General features: G+C 42.0%; 1 protein-coding gene across 1 annotated transcript in view; it reads right to left on the reverse strand.

Annotated features, from left to right (window-relative positions):
• Positions 1–21,833, reverse strand: part of LOC139542531 (metabotropic glutamate receptor 4-like) — a 324,701-nt gene that overhangs the window by 109,081 nt on the left and 193,787 nt on the right. The window contains exon 3 of the mRNA XM_071348088.1: positions 16,909–17,125. Coding sequence (XP_071204189.1) covers positions 16,909–17,125 — 217 coding nt within the window. The remainder of the gene's footprint in view (positions 1–16,908; positions 17,126–21,833) is intronic.

Raw genomic sequence — 21,833 nt, forward strand, 5'->3', positions numbered from 1 at the left:
GTCCGAAGCAGCGTTACCCATGCAGAGCAAGGGGAACAACTACTCCAAGTCTCAGAGCGAGTGACATTTGAAACGCTATTAGCGCGCACCCCGCTAACTAGCTAGCCATTTCACATCGGTTACACCAGCCTAGTCTCGGGATTTGATAGGCTTGACGTCATAAACAGCGCAATGCTTGAAGCATTGCGAAGAGCTGCTGGCAAAGCGCACTAAAGTGCTGTTTGAATGAATGCTTACGAGCCTGCTGGTGCTTACCATCGCTCAGTCAGACTGCTCTATCAATCATAGACTTAATTATAACATAATAACACACAGAAATACGAGCCTTAGGTCTTTAATATGGTCGAATTCGGAAACTATCATCTCGAAAACAAAACGTTTATTCTTTCAGTGAAATACAGAACCGTTCCGTATTTTATCTAACGGGTGGCATCCATAAGTCTAAATATTCCTGTTACATTGCACAACTTTCAATGTTATGTCATAATTACGTAAAATTCTGGCAAATTAGTTCGCAATGAGCCAGGCGGCCCAAACTGTTGCATATACTCTGACTCTGCGTGCAATGAACGCAAGAGAAGTGACAAAATTTCACCTGGTTAATATTGCCTGCTAACCTGGATTTCTTTTTGCTAAATATGCAGGTTTAAAAATATATAACTTCTGTGTATTGATTTTAAGAAAGGCATTGATGTTTATGGTTAGGTACACGTTGGAGCAACGACAGTCCTTTTTCGCGAATGCACACTGCGTCGATTATATGCAACGCAGGACACGCTAGATACACTAGTAATATCATCAACCATGTGTAGTTATAACTAGTGATTATGATTGATTGATTGTTTTTTATATATAAGATAAGTTTAATGCTAGCTAGCAACTTAACTTGGCTTCTTACTGCATTCGCGTAACAGGCGGGCTCCTCGTGAGGCAGGTGGTTAGAGCGTTGGACTAGTTAACCGTAAGGTTGCAAGATTGAATCCCTGAGCTGACAAGGTAAAAATCTGTCGTTCTTCCCCTGAACAAGGCAGTTAACCCACCGTTCCTAGGCCGTCATTGAAAATAAAAATGTGTTCTTAACTGACTTGCCTAGTTAAAAAAAGGTGTAAAAAAAATATATATACAAAAAAAAAAAAATTTGCAAAATCGGTGTCCAAAATTACCGATTTCCGATTGTTATGAAAACTTGAAATTGGCCCTAATTAATCGGCCATTCCGATTAATCGGTCGACCTCTAGTCTCCGCCAACCCCACCACCTGGAGCCAACAACTAGTGTGGGTCGAATATGCCCGTAACACCCTTCCTTGCTCTGCCATGGGTCTCTCACCCTTTGAGTGTTCCCTGGGTTATCAGCCCCCACTCTTCACAGAGCAAGAGGTTTGCGTACCCTCGGCCCAGATGTTTGTCCACCGCTGTCGTCGTACTTGGAAGAGAACCCGGTCGGCTCTTCTCAAGACCACCTCCAGGTATCAACGACAAGCAAAAAGCCACCGGACCCCGGTTCCCCGGTACCCTTGGGCAGAGGGTAAGGCTGTCCACCCGAGATCTGCCCCTCTTTGTGGAGTCCCGCAAACTTTCCCCCCGGTTTATCAGCCCCTTCCCCATCTCCAAGATACTTAGCCCCTCTGCTGTTTGTCTTCTGTTGCCCCGTACCCTCCGTATACATGCCACTTTTCATGTGTCTAGGATCAAACCCATGTCTCACAGCCCTTTGTCTCCTGTTTCCAGGCCCACCCCTCTCCCCCGTCTCATTGACAGCCAACCGACGTACACGGTGAGGCGTCTCCTGAAGGTTCGACCTCGGGGCAGGGGATTCCAGTACCTGGTTGACTGGCAGGGTTATGGCCCAGAGGAGAGGTGCTGGGTCCCCGCCAGGGACATCCTGGACCCAGGCCTCATCGCTGATTTCCAACGCCGGCACCCCGGTCAACCAGGTATGAGCCCAGGTACTGTCACACACTGATCTGTTTCACCTCTCTTTGTGCTTGTCTCCACCCCCTCCAGGTGTCGCCCATCTTCCTCATTATTCCAAGTGTATTTATACCTTTGTTCTCTGTTTGTCTGTTGCCTGTACGTTTTGTTCGTCAAGCCTACCAGCATTTTCCCCCTTGCTCCTGTCTGTTTCTAGTTCCTGTTATCTAGTTTTCCTGGTTTTGACCATTCTGCCTGCCCTGACCCTGAGCCTGCCTGCCGTTTCTGTACCTTGTCACACCACCCTGGATTATTGACCTCTGCCTGCCCTGACCCCGAGCCTGCCTGCCGTTCTGTACCTTTAGACTCTGATCTGGATTACTGACCTCTGCCTGCCCTCGACCTATCGTTTTGCCTGCACCCTGTTCTAGTAATAATCATTTGTTACTTCGACATTGTCTGCATCTGTTTTTTCCTTGAAATGTGATAGTTTTGTTTGATAAAATCCATTTTTATATTCAAATGTAGGAACTGAGTTCTACAGTTTGAACCCCTGCCGTCTCTGGAGAGGAAGAGGTGGTGGTCTCTGCATTAACATTTAAATCCTTCACTCTCATCTCCCTCTCCCCATCTCTCGCTCTCATCTCTGTATATAACCAAAACGACATAATACTGTCAGACTTTCTGCTCAAAAGCCTTTCTATATTGGCAAATTGAGATCTTGTTTTAGTTACAGGCTCTTGCTTGTGAGACCTACTTTGTGTATCAGTAAGTGTCTTTGATAGTTTAACTTTTTCTTTAATTATTTTCGGTATCAAGAATATTCATATCCTTGCTTCAGGTCCCTAGCTACAGGCAGTTAGATTTGGGTATGTCATTTTAGGCGAAAATGTATAAAAAAGGGTCAGATCCTGACGTTAATCAAAAGTACATGCAAAAATGTCATTTTAGCATGTGGTTTCTGTCCTTAATAAGTATGTATTTTTAAGGTAAAGATTCATGCCTTGAAGCTTATATATTGTATCTTGCCATATTTAGCTCACTTCCTTGTTTTTGTATGGGGAAGATTCAAACCAATTACATCTGCTTCTGTGCTTTGGCGAGGCAGGTGTAATGCTAAAGGGTTGCAAGGAAAGAGATATGATTAGAGCTGAATCGTGGCCAAAAGCCATCACACACACAGATGCACTCACTCATGCACACCTACATTTACATCTAGCAGAGGAGTCGTGAATAAATCCTGGAATTCTTTCATCCCAATGTGCTGATGATGAAATAAACTACCAATATGTAATGCTACCATACAAAATAATCTGTAATGACAACGGAAGTGGTGGTAAGGGGTGGGGAAACTGTTATGGGCAATTCCATGATAACAGAAATAAGCTGAGACTGATTTTTCACTTTAAAATGTATACCAAACAAAAACCACTGATTTCACAGTTTAAGAAACCATAGGGCTCTATGCACAATGAGTACTTTTAACAATTTCCACTAAAAAATACATTTACTGGAAGAACTGTACAGATACAACATTTGGTAACAGAATACAATTTTGATGGATTATACTGTAATTCTGTTACCAAATGTTCCATCTGCACAGTTTACATTTTTTTTTTTTAACTGTGTAAATTCTTTGATTTCTGTTTGGCATACATTTTAAAGTCTCTGCAAAATTCCGTTACTGTGGAATTGCCATTAGATAACCCCTTGAAACATGAAATCTGTTCCTCAAAATAAAACATACATCTGTACATTATGCATTTTTAACAACTGTTTTAACATGAAACACAGAGCCGAACTCTTGGTCATAAAATGGAAATTGCATGATTATAACATAATTGAGCACATCATTGGGGATCATTACTCCCATAATGTATAACATTTACATTACATTTACATTTAAGTCATTTAGCAGACGCTCTTATCCAGAGCGACTTACAAATTGGTGCATTCACCTTATGATATCCAGTGGAACAACCCCTTTACAATAGTGCATCTAACTCTTTTAAGGGGGGGGGGGGGTTAGAAGGATTACTTTATCCTATCCTAGGTATTCCTTAAAGAGGTGGGGTTTCAGGTGTCTCCGGAAGGTGGTGATTGACTCCGCTGACCTGGCGTCGTGAGGGAGTTTGTTCCACCATTGGGGTGCCAGAGCAGCGAACAGTTTTGACTGGGCTGAGCGGGAACTGTACTTCCTCAGAGGTAGGGAGGCGAGCAGGCCAGAGGTGGATGAACGCAGTGCCCTTGTTTGGGTGTAGGGCCTGATCAGAGCCTGAAGGTACGGAGGTGCCGTTCCCCTCACAGCTCCGTAGGCAAGCACCATGGTCTTGTAGCGGATGCGAGCTTCAACTGGAAGCCAGTGGAGAGAGCGGAGGAGCGGGGTGACGTGAGAGAACTTGGGAAAGTTGAACACCAGACGGGCTGCGGCGTTCTGGATGAGTTGTAGGGGTTTAATGGCACAGGCAGGGAGCCCAGCCAACAGCGAGTTGCAGTAATCCAGACGGGAGATGACAAGTGCCTGGATTATATAACCTGTATAAGGTATAACCTGGAACCCCTGGTCTGACTGTTTAAAGCTGGGGAGTCCCCAGACTCAGATAATTCTCTCAGCTGTCATAGTGAAGTAATTATAAGTCCAGGATGGTACTGACTTAGAATGAACTACCAGCCAGCCTCGTACCAATTTAGTCCTTATTCTTATGCATATACTGTTTCTGTGTCTGGTGAGATGGATATAATTTGGTGTTAAGGCAACATGATCAGTGTAAAATAATGATATTATTCACATTTCTTTCAGAGACAGAGTGCTATCAACATCTCAGACTCTACATTTGTATCCTTAAAAATCCCATTAAAGAAAGAGACAGGGGGAGAGGGAGAGAGAGAGCGGTTGAGACATGGTGCTATGTGCTTGCAAATCCACCCTGCAGCCCCCAAATGCAGCACAGACTAATTTATACAATGAAGTGACATAGCATGCCAAGCAAAGGTTCCTGAAATGGCAATCTGCAAGAAGACTGCAGAGACCAAGTAAGAATGATGGCTATTATTTAAGGTGTCTCGACGTATAAGAGGCCTTTGTCTCACATAAGGCCATGCAAACAATATGCTATTAATTATCTTACAGAGCCTGAGGGCAGTGGCTGGGATTCATTCTCACCTGCCATAGCGATGTTTAAACAGTGACTTTGTTTACAAACTAATGTCCACACACATTATTCCATTATGTATGTAGAAAACATGTGAAACATAGTGCTGAATAAAAATAATTACATATGTCCATAGAGAGAATGAGTCAATCATTTCCATAACTAATACGTTTCACCACATAAATGTAGCCTACTCAGGAGTATTGAGCAGACTAGGTGTTTTTTTGCCATCGGAGATGAGATGATGTCCTGAGGCTATGGAGAAAGACTAGCAGATATCTCGTAGCTCCAGATCCAACAGATGTTAACATATGTGGACACAATATCATGAATTATATAAACTCTCCGTTATCGCTACTTCACATTGATGCTTTCCTGTGAGTTAACCTTTGAGCCGCATCCTTCCTGTTTTCACATTTCATTTGTGGATGTTTGCTGTATCTATGTGTGAGTTTGTGTGTGGTTATACGTGCTTAAAAAAATGACTAACTGTCCTTTTGTTGATGAAACAGCCACAACTGTATAGATCCATTCTATACAGCATGACCACTTTGAGATGAAGCTGTGTTTCAGGTGGCAAGATATTGGTTTGCTGTGGTGCTGTGGAAATCCATACGTACTATGAACCCTGACCGATATCCTGCAGTGTGTAATGGGAAACACTGTGATTGGGAACAGCAATGGGAAAACAACTTGCTCTCTGGTTTTCAGTTGAGCTGTATATAGTCCATAATGTGGCTCTCTAGACCATGACAGCTCTCTAGACCATGACATTGGCTTGTCCAGTCACAGTAAAACAGAACTTATCTATAATGTTGGTAAAAACAAGTCACTCTAATGGAACTATTACTGTACACTGAACTATTTAAATGTAAATTCCACCCACAACCACTGTATGTTAAATTTTAGTGATATGCAGTGCCTCTTTCAGTTGAAAAGAAAAATGTTAACTTGCTGCATCATACATTGCAGCACAGACATAAAAAAGAGAAGCAGATTTAGTCTCAGGGTCAACAGCAGCAATCAGCTTATCCCTAACTAACGCTGAGTAAAGGAGCTGTCTAATCACCAATCACCAGACGACACGGTTTTCAAAGGCCTCAGATCACCAAGAAGCTGATTTCCGCCACCCCTCGTTCAACTAATTAGCACTCCAAATTCAATTACATACAGTAAACATATTGCCACAAGAGACATTGGATTGGATTAATCAGTGTGGACATTGGAGAAATCTGAGATGGTTAATAAACAGATGTATTTAAAAAATAAAAATAAAAAAAAACAGAGTGAGTGGCTACAATTAAAATGATTGTGTAGAAATCAAGGGTTGGAACCAGTTCCGGGAACAGAACCGAAAATAACAAAATTATTTGAGGAGCACAACCCGAACCGGAAACGAAAGTGATCCATTATTTTAAAAGCATGGGAACTGGTTAAAAACATTATTTTACGCACCGGGCAATTTTTCCCAGTACCCCAAAAATCGCAACAACTTTGTCACTCAGAAACTTATTCCAGCATCTGCCTGCCTGCTGGAAATCTTTTCCAATGGGTGTGTGTAGGCTACCTGCCCATCCCATCTGAAGCATAGGTTACTGTAGCCTACTGACGAGGTTTCAAGCATGATTCAGAAATTAGGGAGAGCTGTTTAAAAAAATTGATTAACTTTTTCAATGCTAGTTAAGAATACTATAATTATTACATTTCACATTGGATTTATTAATTACACTGAACAAAAATACAAATGGAACATGCAACATTTTCAAACATGTTCCTGAGTTACAGTTCATATAAGGAAATCAGTCAATTGAAACAAATTCATTAGGCCCAATGATGTCGCTCTTGCTGCTGGTGATTCTCTGATCCACCTCTACGCAGATGACACCATTCTGTATACTTCTGGCCCTTCTTTGGACACTGTGTTAACTAACCTCCAGACGAGCTTCAATGCCATTCAACACTCCTTCCATGCCCTCCAACTGCTCTTAAATGCAAGTAAAACTAAATGCATGCTCTTCAACCGATCTCTGCCCGCACCCGCCCGCCCGTCTAGCAACACTACACTGGACGGTTCTAACTTAGGATATGTGGACAACTACAAATACCTAGGTGTCTGGTTACACTGTAAACTCTCCTTCCAGACTCACATTAAGCATCTCCAGTCCAAAATTATATCTAGAATTGGCTCCCTATTCCGCAACAAAGCATCCTTCACTCATGCTGCCAAACATACCCTCGTAAAACTGACTAACCTACCAATCCTTGACTTCGGCGATGTCATTTACAAAATAGCCTCCAACACTCTACTCAGCAAATTGGATGTAGTCCATCACAGTGCCATCCGTTTTGTCACCAAAGCCCCATATACTAAACACCACTGCGACCTGTATGCTCTCGTTGGCCCTCGCTTCATATTCGTCGCCAAACCCACTGGCTCCAGGTCATCTATAAGTCTTTTCTAGGTAAAGCCCACTGGTCACCATAGCAGCACCCACACGTTGCACGTGCTCCAGCAGGTATATTTCACTGGTCATCCCCAAAGGCAACTCCTCCTTTGGCCACCTTTCCTTCCAGTTCTCTGCTGCCAATACTGGAGCGAATTGCAAAAATCACTGAAGCTGGAGACTCATGTCTCCCTCACTAACTTTAAGCATCAGCTGTCAGAGCTGCTTAACAATCATTGCACCTGTACACAGCCCATCTGTAAATAGCCCACCCAACTACCTCATCCCATATTGTTTTTGTTTTTTTGCTCCTTTGCACCCAAGTATCTCTACTTGCACATTCATCTTCTGCACTATCACTCCAGTGTTTAATTGCTAAATTGTAATTATTTCGCCACTATGGCCTATTTATTGCCTTACCTCCCTAATCTTACTACATTTGCACACACTGTGTATAGAGTTTTCTATTGTGTTATTGACTGTACGTTTGTTAATCCCATGTGTAACTCTGTGTTGTTTGTGTCACACTGCTTTGCTTTATCTTGGCCAGGTCGCAGTTATAAATGAGAACTTATTCTCAACTGACCTACCTGGTTAAATAAAGGTGAAATTAAAAAATATATATATATATTTTTTTTTATCTGTGGATTTCACATGACTGGGAATACAGATATGCATATGTTGGACACAGATGCCTTTTAAAAAAAGTAGGTGCGTGGATCATAAAACCAGTCAGTATCTGGTGTGACCACCATTTGCCTCATGCAGCGAGACACATCTCCTTTGCATAGAGTTGATCAGGCTGTTGATTGTGGCCTGTAGAATGATGTCCCACTCCTCTTCAATGGCTGTGTGAAGTTGCTGGATATTGGCGGGAACTGGAACACACATCGATCCAGAGCATCCCAAACAAGCTCAATGGGTCGTGACATGTCTGTTGAGTATGCAGGCCATGGAAGAACTGGGGCCATGCATTATCATTCTGAAACATGAGGTGATGGCAGCGGATGAATGGCACGAAAATGGGCCTCAGGATCTCGTCACGGTCTCGCTGTACATTCAAATTGCCATCGATAAAATGCAATTGGGTTTGTTGTCCATAGCTTATGCCTGCCAATACCATAACCCCACTGCCACCATGGGGCACTTCTGTTCACAAAGTTGACATCAGCAAATCACTCGCCCACACGACGCCATACACGCTGTCTGCCATCTGCTCAGTACAGTTGAAACTGGGATTCATCCATGAAGAGCACACTTCTCCAGTGTGCCAGTGGCCATCGAAGGTGAGCATTTTCCCACTGAAGATGGTTAAACACATTTTTTAGCTAGCTAGCTAACGTTTGCTCTGGTCCAATGTTAAACCAAATCGCAAGTTCAAAAGACATAAAAAGTTCCTCAAAAGAAGTCGCTCTTACATAGGTAGAATTCTGTGGGCCTAATTCAGTTAATGCATGTCATAACAAGATGCCCAGTCGTTTCAAGGCAAGCTTCCTCCATCCTCTCTCACCCTCTCCTCACCCACAAAATGTATGTTGCATCTAGCGCCCTACACTGTGACTGGCAGCAGTGTTTTTTTTATCTTTCATTATAATTAAACCATGCTCTTACGGCAAAATACAATTTGCTCTTAATGACTTTCCTGTACAGATTAAATCACTTTCTCTCTCCATAGCAAGCTGATCTATGCGCACTGATATGTGAAGTAATTTAATGTCGAGCTTAAGGTACAAAACAATGTGACTTCAGAGGTTTAAAAAGGAATAGAAAGGAATTATATAAACTGTTACTTTGTTTTTTTTGGAACCGGTTGAGAACTTTATTTGCTGGTCGGAACAGTGTGACGGAACAAAAAAAAGAATGCTTCTGTTCAGAACGAAACAATTGGAAAATAATTTTGGTTCCCAACCCCTGGTAGAAATATATAAAAAGTTAAGAATCTCATCTGAAAAGTGAATAATGGTAACATGCAGTACATTAAAAAAAAAGATTCATTTTCAGAGGGTTAAACGGGATTGTAATCATTAGGTTAAATGTAACTTAACGTAGCAGGTGTAAAAGAAACGCTTGAAACAAGATCCCCTACATACTGGTCTTGACAAGAAGAAAAAATGTCATGAGAGGTTCTCTTCTGCATTGTTCAACCAATCCAGTAAAAGTGGAGGAGGAGTTAAGATGGAGTTAAGATGGAGTGTCACCTTATTAACATCCAAAAGTGGAAGTTGCGTCACAGGCTCTCTTTCCATTTCCCCAGAAAACCGGAACATCTGGTTGTTGGGGACTCGGCAAAGGTTAAATATAACAGATCCTAAGCAGTTTGAATTGCACAGTGCACTTATTATGCATTGTCCACATTGTGATGTGGGGTAGCGCCTCCTCTCTGTCTACCCTGTCAGGTGGGTTAGGCCGTGACAGGACAAAGTAAAGCCCGGCAGTATTGACTCAGTCTCTGTTTGGCTGATTAATAATGAGAGACCACATCCCTCCATCCCTCCATCTCTGCTCCGGGCTGGCCACTCTAAGATGAAAGGAAACCTCTCTGGTGGCTTTCTGTCAACCAGCCAAACCACCTGTGGCTTTGATTTTCACTTACTACACACGTTCATGCTTGCTGAAGCTTTCTGGGTCACTATCAAACTGCATCTATGTGAATCCATGGAGTATGTTTATGTGAGTCCTAGGCTTAGGAGACCGTGAGTACGTAACACAAATACCTTCTGTAGACGGCTGGTGCCCAGTATTTCATTACCTTTCTTCTTAGCCTTTTTTGTTCAAATACAGTACTTAATTGCAGCCCAGAAGGTAGTCAATATACCTCACATCAGCCTGTGCATCCCATGCACCATAATCAGCTTTGAATCAGATAATAATGACAGTAAATAATTGAGCTTGGTGGATATTCTAATCACTTTTCAATTACGGTTGGAATTTCTAGTCTCTCCTTCATTTACATTTTAGTAACTTAGCAGACGCTCTAATCGAGATTGACTTACAGGAGCAAATAGGGTTAAGTGCCTTGCTCAAGGGCACATGGACAGATTTTTCACCAAGTCAGCTTGTGGATTCGAACAGGCAACCTTTTGGTTACTGGCCCAACGCTCTTAACTGCCAGAATACCTGCTGCCCTTCATCACACAACACACTGATTAAATTGTGTGGTTTGTTGCTGCCTCTGTTTTATTGCATTGTCAATGCTTCATTTAACCAACATACCATGTGACATAATATATCAATGTAATCCATAGGTGGCACCACAGGTCCCAAAGTGGTGTGGCGAGAGAAAAAATTCTGGGGCCCGTAGTTTTTCCTGATCTGGTATCTAACCAGGTAAATCGTCGGACCTTATACGGTATGACGTGATTAATCTGTGTTGTAAAAAGGTTTAATATGGGCTATGATGGGGCCAGAGTAGTAGTCTTGCCCTTTGTAGTAGTCTTGCCCTTTACAACTGTAGGTATTAAAACATTAACTCACAGTCTATGTCAGCTATAGTGTTTATTGATCAATTCCAGTTAATCATTTTGGATTGAAAAAGTGTAGTTAGCCGAGTCAGCCCAAGTTTGAATATAAACCATTCACATTTTTTCACAAACAAATGGACTATAAATACACAACGTTACCACTTAGTTTATCCTGGCCAGAGGGACAGGGGGCATAGTATAAGAGTGTCCAATCAAAACACATCTTTTGAACAATGGGTAAAATACTGTGTGGATAATCCTCTAAGAAAACCAATGGTCCAACCCTCATGTCTCTATCATAATTCGTTCAAAAGTTATCAGCGTTTTTAGCCTTGTAGGATGGGCAGAATTAGGGTGACTAAATCAATGGAGGCCAGTGAAAAAAAGTGGTCAGAAATCAGGAAAATTGCATCGCTTCAGCTAGGCTGGATTCTATGCAAGAATTAAGGCTACTGGCTAGTAGGTGGCAGAACGGAGTGCTCGGGTTTGGGTGTAGGGTTTGAGCATAGCCTGAAGGTAGTGAGGGGCAGTCCCTCTTGCTGCTCTGTAGGCAAGTACCATGTTCTTGTAATGGATGCAAGCTTTGACTGGAAACCAGTGGAGTGTGCAGAGGAGCATGGTGACATGGGAGAACTTGGAAAAGTTGAACACCAGGCAGGCTGCAGCGTTCTGGATAAATCGCAGGGGTTTGATGGCACAAGCGAGAATCCCAGCCAACAGTGAGTTGCGGTAGTCCAGTCGGGAGATGACAAGTGCCTGCATTAGGACCTGCGCCGCTTCCTTTGTGAGGTAGGATAGTACTCTACTGATGTTGCAGAGCATGAACCTGCAGGAGCGAGTCACTGCTTTGATGTTTGCAGAGAACGACAAGGTGTTGTCCAGGGTCACGGCAAGGTTCTTTGCTCTCTAAGAGGGGGACAACATGGAATTGTCAACCGTAATGGAGAGAGGTCTTTGAGCGGGCAGGCCTTCCCCGGGAGGAAGAGTAGCTCTGTCTTGTCGAGGTTGAGGTGGTGGGCCAACATCCAAGTTGAGACTATGCAGCTGCTGTTGTTAGTTGCCTACAGTGATGTGCTATCACGCTTGCTAAATAAATACTGGTGGAAAGTGAAGAACGCACAACGCGCACCAACACTTTGTGCATTGTGCCCTGGCCAGTGCGACATGTGATTTCTGTGAATCTGATTGGTCAAGACACGGAAAGAGCATGTAGCAGCACTCCGATGTGACGGACAGATAAATTGTGCTTGAGTTGACAGATCATGAGCCAAATCAGTCAAAAAAACAGCACTTACAGTGGGGAGAACAAGTATTTGAGACACTGCTGATTTTGCAGGTTTTCCTACTTACAAAGCATGTAGAGGTCTGTAATTTTTATCATAGGTACACTTCAACCTATCTGGTTAAATAAAGGTGAAATGAAAAAATAAAAATAAAAGTGCTGTGGCAAATGCCGCCTCGCCACACGTTTTCCGGCAGCCCTTGTGTAATCTGAGTACAATGACAAATCCAGAGTATGCTGGCTTCAATATCAGTGTTGGAAAAATTACCCAACTGTCATACTTCAAATAAAATAAAATTGTATTTGTCAAATGCGCGGAATACAACAGGTTACTTACAAGCTCTTACCAACAATGCAGTTTTAAGAAAATACCTAAAAAAAAGTAAGAGATAAGAAAAACAGATAATAAAGAGCAGCAGTAAATAACAATATTGGGGCTATATACAGGGTTAGCTGCTGATTAGCTGTTCAGGAGTCTTATGGCTTGGGGGTAGAAGCTGATTAGAAGCCTCTTGGACCTAGATATGGCACTCTGGTACCGCCTGCCGCGCGGTAGCAGAGAGAACAGTCTATGACTAGGGTGGCTGGAGTCTTTGACAATTTGTAGGGTCTTCCTCTGACACCGCCTGGTATAGAGGTCCTGGATGGCTGGAAGCTTGGCCCCGGTGATGTACTGGGCCGTACGCACTACCCTCTGTAGTGCCATGCGGTCGGAGACCGAGCAGTTGCCATACCAGGCAGTGATGCAACCCGTCAGGATGCTCTCGATGGTGCAGCTGTAAAACCTTTTGAGGATCTGAGGACCCATGACACATCTTTTTAGTTTCAAGAGGGGGAATAGGCTTTGTCGTGCCCTCTTCACGACTGTCTTGGTGTGCTTGGACCATGTTAGTTTGTTGGTGATGTGGACGCCAAGGAACTTGAAGCTCTCAACCTGCTCCACTACAGCCCCGTCGATGAGAATGGGGGCGTGCTCGGTCCTCCTTTAACTGTAGTCCACAATCATCTCCTTAGTCTTGATCACGTTGAGGGAGAGGTTGTTGTCCTTGCACCACACGGTCAGGTCTCTGACCTCCTCCCTATAGGCTGTCTCATCGTTGTCGGTGATCAGGCCTACCACTGTTGTGTCATCAGCAAACTTAAATGATGGTGTTGGAGTTGTGCCTGGCCGTGCAGTCATGAGTGAACAGTGAGTACAGGAGGGGACTGAGTATGCACCCCTGAGGGGCCCTGTGTTGAGGATCAGCGTGCCGGATGTATTGTTACCTACCCTTACCACCTGGGGGCGGCCTGTCAGGAAGTCTAGGATCCAGTTGCTGAGGGAGATGTTTAGTCCCAGGGTCCTTAGCTTAGTGATGAGCTTTAAGAGTACTATGGTGTTGAACGCTGAGCTGTAGTCAATGAATAGCATTCTCACATAGGTTTTCCTTTTGTCCAGCTGGGAAAGGGCAGTGTAGAGTGCAATATAGATTGCATCATCTGTGGATCTGTTGGTGCGGTATGTCAATTTGAGTAAAGATACCTGAATAGAAAATGCCTGAAGTAAAGGTTTGACGCAGTAACATTCTACTTGAGTAAAAGTAAAAAATTATTTGGTTTAAAATATACTTATTAAGTATCAAAAGTAAAAGTATAAATCATTTCAAATTCCTTATATTAAGCAAACCAAATAGCACCATGTTTTCTTAATTTATGGAAAGCCAAGGGCACACTCCAACATGCAGACATCATTTACAAACGAACCACGTGTGTTTAGTGAGTCCGCCAGATCAGAGGCAGTAGGGATGACCAGGGATGTTTGGTTGATAAGTGCGTGAATTTGACTATTTTCCTGTCCTGCTAAGCATTCAAAATGTAATGAGTACTTTTGGGTGTCAAGGAAAATGTATAGAGTAAAAAGTACAATATTTTCTTAAGGAATGTAGTGAAGTAAAAGTAGTACAGGTTCCCAAAAAAACGACTTAAGTAGTACTTAAAATTATTTTTACTAAAGTACTTTACACCACTGTTCAATATAACATCCTACATAGTTTGGGTTGTTATAAGGATCAGTGAAAATGGCCATGCTCTCAGTATCATTAAACTGCAGGGTGTAAGGGTCTAGCGCATGGAGACTTGGAGTGCGGGGAGCTTTTTGAGTTGAGCGCTCACAAGGGAAAAAGTCAGCAGTACAGCACTAGGTGAGAGGAATGCTAATTGGACATGTCATGGTTTGGTGGGTATTCATAGATTGCTTTCTGTTGCCACGGCGAATAAGAAGCCAAGCAATAAGGGGGGTTCAGCAAGTTGGCTTGGCAGCTGGATGGTGTGTTTTTACCTCCTGGCAGAGGTGCTTGGAAAGATGCAGTACATAACCCTACCATATTGTCTGTCTATCTGCGAAAAGAAGTGGGTTTGGAGTTTGCTGCTTTAGTTGAACTGAGCTCAACCTACTGTACAATAAATTAGCTCCACCCTGGCTAATCTGGTAGCCTACACATGGAACTCCCTTTCTGGAGGCTCCCCATGGTGCAACCTAGAGGCTCCAACCTATAAATTGCTGAGCCGGCTGAACTCTCCTCATATGAACTTCTCCTCCACAGAGCTGAGCAAGGGAAGCTGGAGGGCTCTGCAGGGGCACTCCTCCGCTTCCTCCGCCACTGGTCTCTCTCTAGGACATACAGTATGATGGGCAGCAGCTTGGAGCCGGCAGACGAGCGAGCCACAGTGGCACAGAGAGCGGTAGGCATGTCGGTAGTGATTACATTCAACCCCAGCGGGGGTCAGAGGTCAGGCTGAGCGTGTGCGGCCTGCTCCCTGCTCAGAGCTGACTGTATTCCCAAAGCTGTTCTACGCCCACTGGTGCTCCGGGCAGTCATGCTCACTTCTACTTCTCAGTTCTCTCTTGTTTGTTCACTTTCTAGCTATCTTTCAATACTGATTCATTTTCCCTTCCTCAACACTTTTCCAATCGCATTGGACAAATTGTTTTTAGTTTAGCCAGAAAGCTGAAACTAAATGTGGCCACGGTGCCCATTTCAGGACAATGACACTCGTAAACTGACAGAGGGTGTAGGGTCAGCAGGGCGAGCATCATCAACACATGAATCGGAGTCATAATAATGTCAAAAATACACACATGAATACACATACACACAGGTAATTTGTGCACACGGGGGGGGGGGTCGGGGGAGAGGGGGGTGCGTAAAGAAACAATGATCCTCTATGGCAAATGTAAATAAATACATTTCTGTTTTCTATTAAGATATGAATTCATCAACATGGATAATTCATTCAGAAGCACTGACCTGTTTCACTTCCGAATATTTTAATTATTCATGCGCTTTACATTACAAATCAGTATCCACTTATTTTCAGATTATGCTGCCAAACGCCCATCAATAAGGGGCAGATTTGAGGCCAGGGAGACAGAGATGAACGGCCTAGAACTCTTTGCCAGCAAACAAAAAGAAACAATTAATCATTCCTTCCAACGTCCCAGGCATGGCTGTACTGCTGCAATGTGAGAACACTTCTCAACCTTCATAACCTCACTTTGAAAAAGATTCATACAACTTTCAATTCCATAAAAACAGAGAGAAGACCTTTTGATCTCTAGCAGGTTCAAAATTTCTCAAGCTTTACTACCGCATGTTTAATTTATTCATGTTAGGCTATTTGATGCTATATGTTATTCTGTCAACTGTCAGATAAACCATTCTGTATTTGTTTGAGGTCAGCTGGGTTAATGCAAATGGGAAAATTGAATTATTTTATATGTACAGTATGATGTGTATGATGGATGATGATCGTCATAGTACAGCCAACAATATTATCTAATTTTCCTCGTAATTCATGACTGGATTCCATTCTTTGGGCCAAATGGCCATTACTATTATATCTAAAAGGTGTTGTTTGATCTGTGGATGGAATGCTCAAATGGAACAGCTCTTTTATGACTGTCTTTGCCTTTCATTTGAATTCTGAATGGTCACAACAAGATGAACTCCCCTGTAAACGACCCGACCACTCTGCCTCTAACGCTTCATAAGGAGATACAGCTAAAATGGTATAATGCCATACCTGAAAAACTCTTAAGCAGATACAGGATGTGTGAAATAATACTGCAGAGATAAAAGCACTCAAAAGCTACAGGGTAATTTCCAATGAGTTCCCCTGCTTTGTTTGGTTCAGCTGCTTGAACATAGCATTTTATTTGAGGACTGACATCTGCATATCCACATAAAGGGTCAAGTGCCATTCAGGCTCTGTTAGTGTTTGCATTGCACAGAGATAGAATCCTTTAACAGCAAACAACCGATTCCGCTTTCAAGCCAGTAAATGAAAGTGCAACACTACTGTAGGCTTAACACACAAAAGCATGGCACCTATGTTAAGTGATTGGCCTCATTGCAATAGGGTAAATTTAACTCAAATGCAACATGATAATGAATTTAACTAAATGTAGCTTTTCCAATGCCCATAAATCTATGGATCCTGAGGGTTTGTGAGCCAAAAGATCGGGAAGTTTCCATACCCAACCAATTTGTGACGCCATGGAATGTCATAATAGGTTCCTGATTGCAGGAGCCAATCAAAAATAATATTTAATTAAATAAGACCAAGCATGCATGTGGAACAGTGAAAAGAATGTTCAGGTGAGATAGAGATGACTCACCGTCTTCGCGGGACTTCTGTATGAAGGCGTCCACACCACTCTCTCCATAGTTGCCCTCTGATGCTACTGTGGAGACATAATTCCAGCGCATGGCTTTGACTATGTCCACCATTGCCTGTGCCTGGTAGGTGTCCGGAGGCACGACGCGGGAGAAGAAGTCATAGCGCGTGTTATCACTCAGCTCTGGAGCCGTGGAGGCATAACTCACCTGTGGGATCTGAGGAGAGAGAACAAGAGGACATGGTGTGAGCACATACTGTAGTTCCACTTTATAGTATCGATATATGCTGGAAGGAATGATGGAAGTTAGTACATCTCAATTGTCTCTTATTAAAGACAAGTTGTAGGTCATTTTTAATTTACAGAGGTAATCACTGTAAAAGGCTTTGTGAGTATGCAGTCAGCTCTCAGTGCTTTCATATTAGTCCAGAGGACTCCTGACTTATAGAATGTAGAGGCTTGATTGGCTGTGTTAAAAGCTGACACCCTATTTGAGAGATAAGTGTTATTAAACTAGTAAAAGTAGTTTGTAAGGGGTCATTTCATATAAAGTTAATTTTGTTCCTAAGGGGAAAGGTCTTTGGTGGGCTGATGGTAACATAATTGAGCAAAGTATATCAAACATTTATGAACTATCAGGATTGTTTCATTAACCACCCCTCTCATCTCTTGGATGCTGATCAATACTATCAAATGGTAAATTAAAAGCAAACCAGTTAAGACAGATGCTATGCTTTTGTGTGTTAAGCATAGTGTTGCACTTTCATTTACCTAAGAGTTACTGGCTTGAAAGCGGAATCGGTTGTTTGCTGTTAAAGGATTCTATCTCTGTGCAATGCAAACACTAATGGAGATTGAATGGCACTTGACCCTTTATGTGGATATGCAGATGTCATGGTGAGAGACAGTCCTCAAATAAAATGCTATGTTCAAGCCTACACCATGGCCAAATTATGCAACATAGAGATACATTTTGTGTTCCACATGCATGCTCTGTTAGTCTATTTAATGAAATGTTATGTTTTGGGTTTATACATTTTATATGGGAATAGTTTCAAATAGCATTTTCAATGACGAGGTATGATTTTCTGTTCATTCAGGTGACTGATGAGTAAATGAGACATCAGGACTGAGGTGAGAACCTGGATTTTACTCCATAGGGTAAACCTCAGAATAATGGTTACTGTAGTAATCATATGTGGTATTACACTTCTGTACACTGAAATATTGACACCTAAGGAGAGTTTAATGGAAATATTGACACCTAAGGAGAGTTTAATGGAAATATTGACACCTAAGGAGAGTTGAATGCTACTATTTCAAAAATGAAGAAAAATGTCTGTCTGCTCACTCCCACATCTATGTGCACAGACTTTGTCCCGCTATGATGTCATATACTGTAGTCCTCTGCAAAAAATGAGCACAGCACTTCTCAAGAGTGTCAAGACAACTCTGAGAATAAACCTCAAAGTTGAGATGTTGTAGACAAAGTGTTATTCCACTTCAAGCTGCCCTCAAGCCAATCAAGTAGCACCAAAGCTATAATAAGCTCATTTAAATTAGATTCTCACAGACTAGAAGTGATTCATTTGGGGGTGAAAAGTGTTAACAGACAAGGGCCTTTGTTCCAGGGCCTGTGATAACACATTTTAAAGTAACTTGACAAGGCAGTCTTGTGTTTTCCCAGCATTCACAAGGGCAACATTGTTTTTAGTTATTTTGGTGGAGAGAACAAGAATATGGTAATAACATAAACTGTATAGTTTTGGTGATGTATATTTGACTACAAGAATACAATTCAAAGTAAAATGTGCATCCTTGATAACATATTTTACAAACATATTCCCTTTATGCCTCCTTGAAATGATGTGCACTGTGGAGCACGTAGTCTCTCTAGACGAGTTGCCTTCCACAATGTACCAACGCTCCAGCTTATACGTCTGTAGAAGTTCTGCCGTCAGTTGGGACAGAGAAAGAGTCAGAAATGGAAGGTGCATCAGAGGTGCCGTATTCACTTGTTGCTCTAGCTTAACAGGACCACAATTCCAGCCTGCATTTTAAGCCCTGCCTACCCAATCTCATGATTTGTCTGTCTGATTATTATTACTTTTTTTTAATCGAAATGTCCCAGGGTGTAGAAAGGAAAGTAGTGGGCATGTGGAAAAGAGAGGGTGTGTCAAAAAGGAAATAGTGGGTGTGTGGAAAGGAGTGGGTGTGTCAAAAGCAAATTAGTGGGTGTGTGAAAAAGAGCGGGTGTGTCAAGGAAATTTGTGGGCTTGTGGAAAGCAGTGGGTGTGTCGCAAGGAAATTTGTGGGCTTGTGGAAAGCAGTGGGTGTGTCAACCAAATTAGTGGGAGTGTGGAAAGGAGTGCACGTGTCAAGGAAATTAGTGGGCTTGTGGAGGAAAGTAGTGAGCGTGTGGAAAGGAGTGGGTGTGTCAAAAGTAGTGGGTGTGTCAAGGAAAGTAGTGGGTGTGTCAAGGAAAGTAGTGGGTGTGTCAAAAGCAAATTAATGGGCGTGTGGAAAGGAGAGGGTGTGTCGAAAGGAAAGGAGTGGGTGCGTTAAAAGGAAAGTAGTGGTCGTGTGGAGAGGAGTGGGTGCGTTGAAATCGCTCTGCTATAGGTCAGACAGTTTGGAGTTTAGAAGCCAGAGGATGACTCCGAGTCGTACGTCACTTTTCGTTTTACAGAGATAATTGTACCTTTTCAGTTATAAAACGGACAAGTGTTTTATTTTTAATTAAAAGTACTAATGATGGGTGTACTATTGCTTCACCCTGATATTGGCTACTAGGTAGACTTCCCATGCCGTTGCCGGGACAGAAGTGCTTGTCAAACGGGAGCTAAGGGCACGGTGTCCAAAACATACAGTAGTTGTTTGGTTTTCATGCAAGCACATCCTATCACTATGTCCCACAGTTATACAAAAGATCACACGCCAGTAGAAATGGTAACATTGTTTGTTAGAGTTTAAAGTTACATTGTCTCACCAAACTGTAGCCTACTCACCACAGTGGATTGTTTGTGGACCGATTTGGAGAGTGAGAGCTGGTGAAGCCACATGGTTAGCCAGCAAGTGCACACATGGTCAGTTTTCCTAATACATTTATTCTATGTTATCTCTATGTTGTAATATGTCCTGATATTGGGACATGTATTGGCCATTGATATGATGACATTTGATAAGTATTAATTGTGATGGGAATTATAAATGTTGCATTGATGAAATACCTGTTTAGGTGGTCTTCTAACCTTTTCAGGTTTCTCATTTCGGGAGAGTTTAGGAAGGAGTGACATGTTTCCTCTGGGCTCTCAACTGAGGAATTATTGATGATCTGTCTAAGGTATAGTTGTTCCGTCTAGTTTGAAGGTGCTCTGCCTTAGAAGCCAGTCGAAGCTTCTGTATATTTACCATTTAGATTATTGTTTGTTGTTTTGAAAGTATATGTCAGTGTTCCTCAACATCTTGTACATATTTTGGATCCATCTTCACTTTCTGCACCTGTAAATAAATACCACCATTTTGCAATCGAATCCTGCGTACCTCTTGATGCTTCTCACCCCACTGACAAGACCCTGGGTCCACTATTGATCTCGTCAACCAGTCATATAATTCCTCTTTTTCAATGTATGCATTAAATAATGATAAGTCAAATGGTTTCCATATTATTTGTGCCTGTGCCAAAAATCTACTGTAATAATAGATCTTGATTCACTCTGCTGAATGTACTGTTGTAGTGTCAGTGCGGAAGTCTTAAAGACTGCCTCGAGTGCTGAACACTTTTCCCACTTGATAAGTAATCTCTATTCCTGCTTGCTCAAGTAATTTCAGATTTATGATGGTCAGTGATCTTTCCGTAGCTTCTTCCGTGCACACTTTGGGATTTAACTGAGCAGATTTTATGACACTCAATAATGAGTTTCATGTTACAACATAAAATACAAAGACACCTCTTCTTATGCTGATGCACTTTTGATTGGCCCCAAGTCCCTGTAGGTTATAAATTACACTGCTAGACAGTGAAAAGCTCTAGTTGGCAGTACTATTTGATATGTGTATATACAGTATATTATATAGTATATACATCACATACTACTCATAAGACAAAGCAATTAGCCTATTATAATGTTTATCTGACTCCATAAGATAAATAGCTATATTTTTTTTAAGCATTTTTAATATAACCTTTATTTATCTAGGCAAGTCAGTTAAGAACAAATTACAGACTGGTACTCAATAGTGATGTGTGGAAAAAAAATCTATACAATTACATATCGCAATATTATTTGGGAACCAAAAAAGTGTTAAACAAATCAAAATATGTTTGGATGTGATCCTGGTTATTTGAAGGAAGATCATGACTGCTGTATGACCCTGATACAGACATCTTAGATATGACTGACAGTTTAGTGAAATTGGCCTGATCTCTCTCCAAATGTTTTCTGTCACTAGGCTACAGCTACAGCCTCCAGGGTTATTGGCATATGCTGTCACCTTGAAGAATCCCCAGGAAGAGACCGACAGATCTGGAGAGACAGATGTTGACTTAAGTAAGTTTTCAGAATGTTTTAACCTCTAAAAGCCTTTGAGGGGGTGACTATGGAATTGTTTTAAGAAGATCATACCATGGATAATTTAGCTATTTGATTTAGAATTGTCGGACCCCTGTGAGAATCCCGCCAAAATAAAACAATTATTTGAACACATATTGAATTTGGCCTTTACTATATAGCCCATATAAATGCATTGAATAACACATTCATAAATGGCAAAAGATACAGTAAAAAAAATAAGGAATACAGTTTTGAAGTGTTTTTCCTTTATCTAGGAGATATAAGAAAGCTCAGGAAATATGTGTTTTTTGGACACATACACTACATGACCAAAAGTATGTGGACACCTGCTCATGTAACATCTCATTCCAA

The sequence above is a fragment of the Salvelinus alpinus genome, chromosome 17, assembly GCF_045679555.1.
Source record: "Salvelinus alpinus chromosome 17, SLU_Salpinus.1, whole genome shotgun sequence".
Taxonomy (NCBI): Eukaryota; Metazoa; Chordata; class Actinopteri; order Salmoniformes; family Salmonidae; genus Salvelinus; species Salvelinus alpinus.